This window comes from Crassostrea angulata, chromosome 2 (assembly GCF_025612915.1).
Source record: "Crassostrea angulata isolate pt1a10 chromosome 2, ASM2561291v2, whole genome shotgun sequence".
NCBI classification, from domain to species: Eukaryota; Metazoa; Mollusca; class Bivalvia; order Ostreida; family Ostreidae; genus Magallana; species Magallana angulata.
The window spans coordinates 22,768,888-22,781,704 of NC_069112.1; the positions used below are offsets into that span (position 1 = coordinate 22,768,888).

At 31.9% G+C, this 12,817-nt stretch overlaps 2 protein-coding genes across 2 annotated transcripts; both read right to left on the minus strand.

The window, feature by feature from the left end:
* Positions 1-240: 240 nt before the first annotated feature.
* Positions 241-4,041, minus strand: LOC128170881 (lectin BRA-3-like). The gene is made up of 3 exons (XM_052836638.1): positions 3,967-4,041; positions 3,363-3,450; positions 241-761 (listed from the first exon to the last, which is right to left on the minus strand). Exons 2-3 carry the CDS (start codon positions 3,433-3,435, stop codon positions 469-471), a joined length of 366 nt encoding a protein of 121 aa, XP_052692598.1. The 5' UTR covers positions 3,436-3,450; positions 3,967-4,041; the 3' UTR covers positions 241-468.
* A 3,573-nt stretch (positions 4,042-7,614) lies between these two features.
* LOC128170879 (collectin-12-like) lies at positions 7,615-11,668 on the minus strand. Its single transcript, XM_052836636.1, has 4 exons — positions 11,277-11,668; positions 8,811-8,890; positions 8,322-8,409; positions 7,615-7,914 (listed from the first exon to the last, which is right to left on the minus strand). The coding sequence occupies exons 1-4, from the start codon at positions 11,590-11,592 to the stop codon at positions 7,634-7,636; spliced, it is 765 nt and encodes a 254-aa protein (XP_052692596.1). The 5' UTR covers positions 11,593-11,668; the 3' UTR covers positions 7,615-7,633.
* Positions 11,669-12,817: the final 1,149 nt, after the last annotated feature.

Here is a 12,817-nt window from a genome sequence, read left to right on the forward strand (position 1 = left end):
AAACTAGAAAAACAACTAAGGGGAAAATACAGCATCGACATGTTTGAAATAAACACAAACATTTTTTTCAGTGATTAACATTTGGATTTGGTAATGACTTCAGAGAGCTTAAACAAATATGTCATTTAATATACGATATATTGTGTTTAGTTATTTTAATCTATTTTTTCTGGGGCCGAACATTCACCATTACTACACAATAAACATATATAGCAAACAAAAGCCAAAGTTGTGTTTTTTTATATCCATTAACTATAAGACATTATTTTAATGGACAGGACACTAGCCTTCAAATATTCTGCATATATGAACGTTTCGGAATTATTATTTATACGTGTTAATGATAGGTATCTGAATCAATACATCTGACATAGACGAATTTTGTTCTGAACGACACAGAAAAAAAACAATATTTTCTCTCAAATGACTTTTAGTACAAAAACTGTAACCCGAGCCTCGTTATAATCATTACTTCATATCAAAATCTACTTTGAAATCGCCAAAATCCTCGAAAAACTTCTCACAAACAAACGAGTTCAAAGTGGAGCAGGGTCGGTCGACCCAAAACCCAGACTTTTTAATATCAATGCAGTCTCTTGAGAGGGCACTGTCTGGGTTTACTTCGCTAGGTTCCTGTGGGGACCAGTTGGTGAAGTTCAGGTCTGTGTATGAATGGTCCCACACGTACCCACCCTCCATCTCGATATCATTACCCCCGGTCCAGGAGGAGCACTTGTAGTCCGTCTCTGTGCCACAGTTATCTGAGAAGAAAAACATGACTACTGGGAATTCATTTAACTACTTTGAACATCCGTAGTTCGCACTCGTGCAACAGTAGTCGACTATAAAAATCATTACCACTGTCAAATTACTGCGCATTTAATTTCGTGGGGATCAATTTACGTTGATTGTGGATGTTTGCTTAATGCTTAATGGTTGGGACGTAATTTTGTTGATTCGTCGGGTTTCAATTTCAGTAAGAAAACTAAATACTTGATGATCATATTTTGTAGAGCATGAATATATGTGTGTTAGGGCAACACACAAACGCGACAAAAATTGAGCCACTACGAATTCTAATAATTCCGCCATCATTGATATTTACAAGACTAACAAATGTGTTGTCCAATCCTGATAATATATCACGTATCTGGAATTGTAAAACTATTTGTTTCTTTAAAAAAAATAAACGGCAATGTTTTAGTTTGAATTTAAAGTATCTTTGGTATATTGATTATACGTTATAAAAAAAAAGATCCTCAAAGGTTTCCAATTGAAATTTTTGTGAATAAATAAGACAGAAAGTAATTAGTTATCTTACAGTTACGAAAATGTTTAAGTTTATGCAGTCAAATCAGGACATAAACAACAACTTTTTGAAAAAAAAAATTAGTTCGATTTCCCCGCGTCCTTTAAATTAGAAACGCTTGATTTGTTGATCTTGTTCATTTACCGTAAGTTTTGGTTTCATAAATATTAAACATGAAAAATTCCTTACATTTGATAGAAAAATACTATTGACTTGTATCAAGCTTTATGAAACAATACATTTCTGTTTAAATTTCGCTGTCACAATTCTTACGGTTTACCAAGTTATAACAGGCTTGGGGCGAATTACATTGTAAAGTAATGCATTACATTACCATTACTTCATGAATTTGGGCATTAAATTACCATTACCATTACTTGATTTTCTTGAAGTAATGCATTACATTATCATTACATGAGTAAAGTAATGCATTACCATTACTTTGTTTAAAAAGTAAAGCTAATAAAGAGTTTTTGCAAATGTTTCAAATTTAAAACACTCTTTAAAATATCTAAAGGTTCATGTTCAATCAGTATCAGGTTGAAATTCAATTACTATACAAGAGTTATTCTTTAATTGCTCAATATATAATCATCTTGTGGCATTATGAACAACATATTACATACGTAAAATGATATCTATAGACATTTGGCATGATACAATGTAGGATACGAAACAGAGACACAGAATTACATGCATAACAAAAAAACAATTTATGGAATAATGTTGCGGTATCAAAAGCTAAATAGAGATATTTCCCCAGATTAAACAAATCTTTATAATTTTGGACACTTAATTGTATAAATTCACAGACAGATGGTTTTTCCCAGTTATATATCTTAAGATACGGTATTTTAATCATATTTCTTTCTTCTGAGGACACTTTAAGATAAAAGATTGCTGTTGCACTTTATGGTCGAAGTTTTAAAGGGTTCATCTTTTAACTGCATCCTGTTAGTTTGAAAATCTTCCCAGCTATACTAAATAAATGTTTTACAGGAGCAGTCGAAGCTTGGATTGAAAAGTACTGTTTGACGATCTCTTTCTTAGGATATATTAAGTGCAATAATATGTATTTTCTATCAGTCCAAACTAATGTACAATGTACTTAATATTCGAAAGAAAGAGAGAGAGAGAGAGAGAGAGAGAGAGAGAGAGAGAGAGAGAGAGAATAAGTAAGTAAAAATATTTTCAAATGGGTTATAATACTGGAAGTGATATTGATTTTCATCATGGATGGACAGTGCATTCATTTTGCTTTTAAAGGTGCACGTCTGTCTCCTATTCTATTGGGACGTAGTGAAGAGAAGGGGGTTGGGGTGTTTAGCACTTCTTATAACAATAGATTGTTTTGATACTTAGATTATCCTGGGGAGGGGGGGATAGTGTGTTGTTGACACATTTCTTATTGAAGTGCAGACTAATTAGAGTAAATTGTTTAAACGATTAAAATTCTTAATAACAACACTCTTGAAAATGTTATGAAATTGTGCCGATATATTTAGTAATATCAACAATTCAAAAATAAATCTTTAAAAATCTTTTCAATAATACAATTAAAACATTTTTATCTCAATAATTATTTCTTTCTTCTTTAAAAATAAATTTAATCAAATTCTATTTCAACTATACATTTATTCATCACATTTGTTAAAGTGAACATGCATAAATAAGCATAATAATGCAAAGTAATGCCATGTAATGCCAGGATTACACTAGATTTTGGAAAGTAATAAATTACATTACTATTACTTGTAATGCTAATTTTGTGGCATTACGCATTACTAGCATTACTTTAAAAAAATGTAATGCATTGCAATGCATTACCATTACACTTAGCATTACCCCAAGCCTGAGTTATAAACAGTATATTATATTTATTATTTTATCATTTATTTTATTACATTAATTTGTTCTACGTTAACATAATCAATACTATTATTATATAACAAAAATGAAGATGAAATATAATGATGAAGAACTTATTAAACAAAATTATTGTATTCCACGTCTTATTTGATTTCATGAAATCTTAAGAAATAAATAGGAGTACCTTTGTTTATTATTGTCGTGGTTAGAAAGTCATTTTCATCCTGAGAGTCAATCTCTACCAGATAAGAACACATTTTTTCGCATTCATTCTGGTAAAAAAAAATCATGAAAATAATAAATTGTGGTTTCATCTATTTTCAAATGGATCATTTTTTTGTGAATTTTCTGTTTTGCAGATAAATTAACTCCTGGACCTTTGAAATATGTACATTATTAGCATTGATATCAATGTTCATGCTTCAATTAACGTTACAATCTATATATACTAAATAACAAAAACTCCAAATTTGATGTGCAACGATTCCCGATGAAGTCACTACCAAATTCTCAACATAGATAAAACAGTGATAGAAATAAAACACATTTTTTTTCTTGAAGAAATTACAAAGTGTGTCTGGTCTCCACACATACTTTATCGAGTAACTATTTTGAAGCCTTTTTAATTAAGCCTCATTTAATATCCGACAGATAGAGACGATGTATTTCAAAATGTCATAATGACGTCATTACTCTACAGCATAACTCTCAAATTTTAATATCTAAATTCACTAGAAACAAATATAATTCTAATTATGAACTAAAAGTTAATGACAGTTCCTTATTACCTTTGCTTCATCCCAAGTGTATCGACCTTGAACTTGTATATAGCAATGACCTTTGTACTCAAACCAACCAATCTCACAACCTACAAAGAGAATTATTACTCTGCAGCTTAACTGAACATTGACTTCTTTAATTATTATTCCAGTTAATAAAAATTATAAGAAAAAGATAAAACCGAGCAAGCATGATTGTTAGTTTTCTTTCAATATAGTATTTATTGATATATGTAGCTGTGCATCAATCTATGTTATCAATATTACACGTTAATTATGGCGGCTATTACAATACATATTAATGAAAAACAGATTCTATCAATTCTATCAACTGAGGTTTAAATGGCCTTAAGTGACATTTTAATTGAAATTAAAATTTTGTGTGAGTTATAAGAAAGTTCACTCGCTTTTGAACAAAGAATGATACTGCATAAAACATACACTAAACTAGAAAGCCTCAGTCACAACTAGCCATAGATGGTTTGGGGATGGTGCGTTTGATACGGGTTTTCAAAGTCGTGGCTCCCACGGCTGACCGTAGCGTTAAAATCGTTTTTAAATAATTGAGAGATCTCTTTTTTAATTCTTTGGACATGTACTGAATTAAACAACTCTTAACAGGTAAATATTGAACCGTCAAAAGTACCTTAAGAGAAAGAAGACTAGTGTTCTGTGACTGCTGTGGTGATAAGACTACCAAAACTAGATGACACAAATAAGGAATGTTTTGAAAATAAAGTTAATCTTTAGTATCGAATACAATAAAATATTGAAAACATCTGTGGTATCTATAAAGAAAAAAGTATGCATAAAAGTCTAATTTCAGTGAATTATTTATTAACTGATAATTTTCCTGACCATTGTAATATCTTTATGTTAACTATTTATTGAATCTAACAATAATTCAAAAAGCTTTATCGAAATTTTCAATTGAAAGTAAATACCATTTTAAAATACTTGCTTGAAAAGGCCTTAATCTGGCATAGCGGGTGCACACTAGTACAATTATGTAAATTCTAAGATAAGATTTGGTTCGTATGGAGAACTATTTATTAATTCAATAGGCGAATACTCAGAGAAACTTTCCCGGTGGATGAGGGGGGATTTTTAGTACAAGTTTGGATCGCACGTGAAGCAGGTGTTGGTACAAGGCTTATTATTGGTATCATTATTTTTTGGATTTAAACTCTTTGAGGGAACTGGGACCCAGTCTCTTTTTTAGATTCGCACTCAAACAGCAAGCCATGAGAACAAAAATATCATACCTACCCTGTCATCCCTTCATACATTGTGGACACTGAGTTTACAAAGCTACTACTGTAAAAGTTCATAAAATGAAGACCGATACATCGTCGAGTGGATGCGCTGTACAAAAATTTCTCGCAGCACTGGTCCTCCAAACAAAGAATTCCACATCGAACACGGTTGTAGTTGTTACGATCAAAAATCGCATCATAAGTCCACCATGTCAAATCTTCTTCACCGGAGTTTGAAAAATGGGAGTGTTGTAAGTCGCAGTTAATATGGTATGGAAATACTAGCGTTAACGTTATGTATAGTTTTGAAAAAGAATACATGCCTTTTTTCTAGGTTACATTATAAGTTGAAATACGAATAAACTTTACTACAGAAAAACAATTAGAACAACTAATCTGAATAAAACAGTATAATTTTTTTCGGCTTGTTGCGTGTAGTTTACACAAATGAAACAAATGTCATAATGAACGCTATTTTGTGTATCTACATTTATTCACATATACAGTTCAAGTAGTCTCATAAATGATAATTCTCATTATCGCAAACCACGATGAAAGCCCGGACAACTAATTGAAATCATACCATTATATTTATATATCAATAATGGTTAAGTGCCATTTTACTACAACTACGACCTTTGAGATAATAAGTCAATGGTCGTGACATTTCGTCCGATCTTATACATTTATTACTTTATTTTACTGCCTCGCTTTGCAGTGATGAAGAGTCTATATATATATATATATATATATATATATATATATATATATATATATATATATATATATATATATATATATATATATAATATAGAAGGTATTATTTTATAATTAAGCATTGAATGCTTATTTTTGATGTCGTTCCTATTTGCAGACAAATTGAATACCGCGGGTTAGCGTTGATATATATGTAGTTTTATACTGATGTCTATTTGTATGAAATATTAAGTGTGTATCGTCGCTATAAAGCCAATGTGTAAGTCCAGGAAATGAAACATTCATGGAACATCCATACTAGCAAATTATTTAGATCGCTTCCGCAACTTTGAAAATAATGCCAAAATCTTTGTCAAAAAGATCTTATTATTGGCAAATCTTTTCTATTGACGAATAGATATGATCCAACAATTATCTTCCACTAGTACATATGAAATTGGTTATGTAAAATTAAACGTTTAAACTAATTAAAAATATACCCAACAGGCGTAATGACGTTGATATCTGTGCTCCTTGCGCCCTAATTAGCAAGGTGTTTTCACAGGGAATTCAAAGTTGCATATTTCTGATGCAAACATAAGGGGAGATATACACTTAATGTAAGTCTATGGTATTAGTTAATTAAACATTTTCCCTATCAAATGAATTATCAATATGCACGGTTGAATAACACCAAATATGAATAGATGGACAGAGCAATTGAACAAACATGTATTGAGGAATATTATATTCGTTGAATGGAAAAATAAGAATGTAACAAAAAAAATAAAAGGCATGTAAACACACGTTTTTTGATATAAAATTGTTTGAAGCTTATCTATGTGCAAACAATAATGAATAATAAACTCTGAAAGCTAAATAGAATCATGTATTTAATAGTTGCGGACATATATATATATACCGATCACTAAGAGATCGTTGGTCATAAAGTCAAAATGTATGGCCTGTGGCTGTGGTTAATCTGGTACAATATGACTCGTCTCCAAACACGGTGGCGTCGGCAACAATTGGAGAGGGGGTGACTTATCAAAAATGTTGACAAAAGCCAAAAAAGAGTTTCGGTTATGGTTAAGTATAACTTTGCAAACAAAAAATCATCTAATGAGAAATTCATACAAATGCTTAATACACATGCTACAGTTGTACAATTTAGTCACAAATGTTTACCGAGAGGTACAGGTAACTGAATAGCAAACATATGTCATTTTGTCATCCTTTATTACTTTTTTTCACTATTTTCGCTATTTAATTGACTGATTGGCATATTTACCATGTGTTAATGTAAACTCTGGAGTTAGAAACTTTGAATTAAACTCATAATACCAAACTGGAGCCGAGCTCGTTGCAAAGCAACGAGGATGTCTTTCAATAAACACCGACGTCAATGGCTACTTGTTTATTCTTCTAATATGGAAAGCATATATAATCAATATCATAGGGGAAACGAAAGCTAAAACTCAAGTAAAAGTCATGCAACTGTTATGGACAGTACACTGTACAATAGCTCTAAAAAAGTTCTCACACATAAACATGTTCGAACATTATCATTATAAATAATGATTAAGTGGACTAATACAAAAGACATACAGGATTATTTCTTAAACTTTCTGCATTACACATCACAAGGATCTCATACTATACATTTTTTTTTATTCATCCGAAACATTATAGGCTTTTTATTTAATATACTACATCTACCCAATTCATCCTAAAATCACAAGTTCACTTTCTTCTGAAAACTTTTCACAGATAAACGAATTCAAATAAGAGCAGGGACGGTCGTTCCAAAGCCCCGTCCTCAGTAAATCAATACAGTCTCTTGTGAGGGTGTCGTTCGGGAATATTAGACTGGGCTCATCTGAATGCCAGTTGGTAAAATTTATGTTCGTGTTCGAATGGTCCCACATGTAAGAACCCTCGGTCTGGATATCGTTACCCCCGGTCCACGATGTGCAATTCTCATACTCATACGTTCCACAGTTTTCTAAAAAAAATCATGAACGATTGAAATCAACTGTTGTCTGGAAGGTATAAGCACTAGTGCTGATCCACAATATGAACCATTAAAGGATCTATTCCGAATAACAAAAAGATTGGTCTATAGAAATTTTCTAAATATTTACCCAATGAAGATGATGGCCGTGGCTGTTTTTAGCTAAGTAAATCTACTATACATTAAAAATTATTACTGGAGAAACTTTTTGATTTGATTTTCTTTCTTTACTTATATAATAGTAAATATGGCATAAAGAACATATTTCTCAAAATGCAAAATAAAGATAATCACCTAGAAGCGCATATATTACAAATATATTTGTTATCTCTATATTTGTTATCTTTGTTACAACAGGTTTCTTATAAATGTAACAGCATTGAAAAAATAATGATCACCTTTCTTTAACATTGTCATGGTTAGCCAATCATTTTCATCCTGAGAGTCAATCTCCACCAGATGGGAACACATTTTCTTGCATTGCAACTGTGAAGGTTTACAAATAAATTATAATTAAATTATTTAAGATATCATTGAGTATTAAAGAATGATAAAATACTATTGAATAATGTATGATCATGTGCGCAGTGAATTTAACGTTTGACATATTTTTGTAATGAAGTTAAGGTGACCTCTAGAATACTGTAAAGTTAACCGACATTTATTCAGGTGCAAGAAATCGTTAAGAGGTACTCGAAAACCTCGTCGTGGCGAATATTTCTCGCCGCTAACAAGTCGTTGCTATATAGTTGTTAATACAACACGGGTTTTGATAAAGCTTTGTCGCGAACAATTTTCGTCCCAAACAAGTTTACCGGAAATAAAACGCAAAATAAAGTCGTCGCGAATAAAAAGCTAGTTTACAGTTTGCGAAGTTGTTACTTTACATTGGCGTCATTCCAAGTAGCAAGACTTTGACCTTCAAAATAGCAGTGACCTTTGAACTCCAACCAACCAGTCTCACAGCCTACAAAGAGAAATTAACGTAAGTCAATAAAACCCACAGCCTTGTTTAAAAATGAACTGTCATGTTACCACAAAATAATACAAATTTATTTAACTATATATGCGACGAATTATATTCATTGTCGCTATCGAATATTCCAATCATTTATTAAAATTGGATGCCTTCGAAAAGCTAATGAAGCCACAATTTTTTCTAATGCATTTCATATGTAATCATGTACTGTCTGGACGCGAGAAAATCTCATGAAGGACTTGATGATCATGGCCATGTTTCGGCTTTATTTGCCCTTTTTATACACAAAACTTTGATTAAAGATATAAGAAAATATTAAAATTTTAAAAGCTGAAATATTTTGTTGGGTTTTTTTTGTTTTTTTTTACAAAAAAAACAGTCATGGCCAAAATTATAACAATGAAAAGTTTATAAGAGCACAATTTTTGTAAAAATTTACTCTTCCGTTCTTAAGATTTAAAATGTTCTACAGAGGTATTTCTAATAGTCAACCCAAAGTCCAAACATCACTGAGATACAAATTTTACAATTCTTCATTATATAAACAAAACTCATGTCATGTTTTTGTTTACCATTTAGTAATTTGAAATTACAAGATTTGGACTTAAGGTGAATGTGATAAATGCTAGGAACTGTATTTATGTTTAAAACGAATAGCTAACAAGAAATCCGCCCAATAAAGAAACTTTATGCTATATTAAACCAATGTAAACAAAAACATGGCAGGAGCCTTGTTTACAAAACAAAGAATCTTAAGCTCTGTATCTTTCTTATAACCCCACAACTGACACTCAATGTTTTGGTTGATAAATCAAATTTGACCGAAATCGTGACCATGTCCCTTTAATTTGGTGACCATCCAGCGACCTTGCACATACGTACGCGATATGAATTTTTTTTAATATACAAGGTAATCGGTTTTGTATAAATTGTGTTCGTTGAAAATTTTTGTACCCATTTATTTATTTTTTTTTTTATTTTTTTTTTTTTGAAAACTCAGGCTTAAAGTATTTGTTTTTATTGAATCGAAATACATCAATAAAATATGTGACTTTATTTTTTGTTAATTTGTTACAATGTAACCATACAGTCAAAGAGCCTAAAGGTATGATTTAACAACACGTTTTGGTACATCAATAAACAAATTTCCATAAGTCGTTTCAAAATATTTCTAGCACACGTAGAACAACAATCGACAGCCAAAATGATACTAGTAGGTTTGATGTCAATATCAAATTTCATGAATTTTATTTTATTTTTTTTTGTTATACTGAACATTGAAGCAGACTGAAATATTTGCAGAGGGGTGGGTATACTTATCTTACCATTTTAAAGTTGGGTCTAACCAATTAAAAAAATTTATTTTGACAAAATAATTAATGCTCAATCTAACATTTGTATTATACTCCCTAGCTGCAGAACTGTAGCTCTCCGTGAAAAAAAATATTGACAGACCGGAGAGCTACAGGGCCACCCATTGACAAAATGGTATATTTAATGCGCAGAAAAACGTGCGCTAGATTTGGACTGATTTACCTTATTTATACGCAAATTCTGTGAAAACAATTAGTACCATTAAATTTTTCATGCAATTTACTACTGATATCGCCTCTTTATTTGCCTCAGATTTTCATCGAAACACGCTACCGACCTCGGAAAATCAAGTATGTTGAATTTACATCGAGATTCACGTCGCCATTTCTACATGTAAACAAAGTGCACCACATGAATTTACGGGACTGGTGATGATGTTTAAAAGACTATCCGAGGCAAGTGAACATACGATATTTTTTTTCCCGGAGAGCTACAGTTCTGCAGCTATATACTCCCATGTTGAATACTGGAATCTGGTTAAGACACAGTTTATAATCTGTTCTATTATCCTCAACGTTAGCAACACGCTTGGCAACGGGAGACAAATCGAATCATTACATGCGCGTAGATCATTTGCGTACAGTATGGCGTTGAATTCACGTCAGCGGTGAAGTTTTCTCTAAAATTAAGACATTAAAATTTTAGAAGAATTTATTAAAGACCGCCTGTTTGGGAAGATGAAGCAGAGGTTGACAATGGTTTTCAATGGGTGTCAATTTCAACTGTCAAATATTATCCTCCAAAACAGGTACTATGTATATATTGGTAAGCGGTATGGTTTAGTTATTTCAGTGTTTGGTTAGAAAAAAAAGGAAGGAAAACCGGGGCTAATCTGATTTAGATAATCTAATTTTACATCACATAAACACACATTATTTACTATTCGTATAATATGTTTAAACATTTTCAAGTGTGGAGAGTGGGTTGATGGTCCGAACCAATTGATACCAAATTCCCTGTCTAAATTTTGCGCATGGGTATACACTATGACTATACGAACCTTTTTTATACGATGTCATTCCTTCATACGTTGTGTAAACCGCGTTATCCGAACTACTACTGCTAAACCACATAAAATGTCGGCCGATACATCGCCGAGTGGACGCACTGTACAAAAATTCCTTGCAGCATTGGTCATCCAAACACAGAATTCCACAACGAACACGGCTGTAGTCCTGACGGTCAAAAATCGCAAAAACCGCCCCTGCCGGCTCGTCTTCACCTTGATTTGAAAATTGGTTGTGACGTTCATCACCGTTAAGAATAGAATGTTGAACCATGAAAATGAGGATTAATGATAGCATAAAATCTTGCATGTTCTTTTTTAACTTCACAAATGTACGAACGAACTCCTCAACAGACAAATTTATGAAAGACTTTTTATCAACAAGCTTTCTACAAAACGGGGCAAGAATCGCAATAAAAGGTGTAAAATGTATGTACATACACAGTTCAAAAACAAACATCAACATGTTTATTTTAATTTGAAGTTAAAACTGTTCAGTATGTTCTAATGGTCGCGAATCATGACGAAAATCCGGACATCAAATTGTACCGATTGATTTTTCTTAATTAATCAATAATGTTAAGTGTGATGATGAGTGGTTAACTTGACCTTCATTAAGTACACTGAACTTTGTGATCTATTTTCCGTTCCATTCTGATTTTTGAACAATGGCTACTTCATTTATATCAGCTGTCCAATACAGGAAACAGAAAATAGTCAATACACGGGGAATGTAGTACATGTAATATTGTAAGGCCAAGTATTTGCTTTATTAAATGTTAATAACGATTTATGCCTAATATAGGGTAATATTTACTGTTAGTGTGTACAGAGTGTATGTCTTGTATATTATGACTTTGCTTATTTGCTAAAAAAAATTGAAACTATAACAAGTCTGTACGGGACAGTTGCTGCAAATATTACACCATTTTGGCCTTTTTAAACACGAGTTGATGGCGAAAAAATTCAAAAATCATTTCAAAAATTGAAATTTTTGACGCAGAGAAAATGCATAAGTCGATATCCATTCTATTGGCTTTGTTTGAAACTCCTCAGATTGTTGACGTGTTATAGTGTAGCGGCTTAGGTCAATATTTCAGCAAGATATTTCACTTGTGGATACAAGCACCAAATTTTGCATGAAGGTTCCTTGAACATAACTTGATCAAAAAATATCGTTGGCCATTCAAGTTTTGGTCATTTTCAAGATGGCCGCCTCTTATTTCAAAATGGCGTCTTTTTTCATAAGGTTTTCATGATATTTTAAATATTTCTGGGTAATGTTTTTATTTTCTGTGAAATTATGAAGACGAATTTGTTGTATGATATAATTTGATGTTCATTTCATATATGAACACTCTGCGCATGCGTTTAAAAAGATGCTGCAATATTCCATCCACTATCCGCTACACTATTAAGTATTCCGGTAAGTCGGAAGTCTGCGGATCCTTGAGCATACATAATAACGCCATTTGTTTCATTAAGAGGACTAGATGGTCGTGACCATCTGAGGGCTAAAATTTACCTTCTTATGA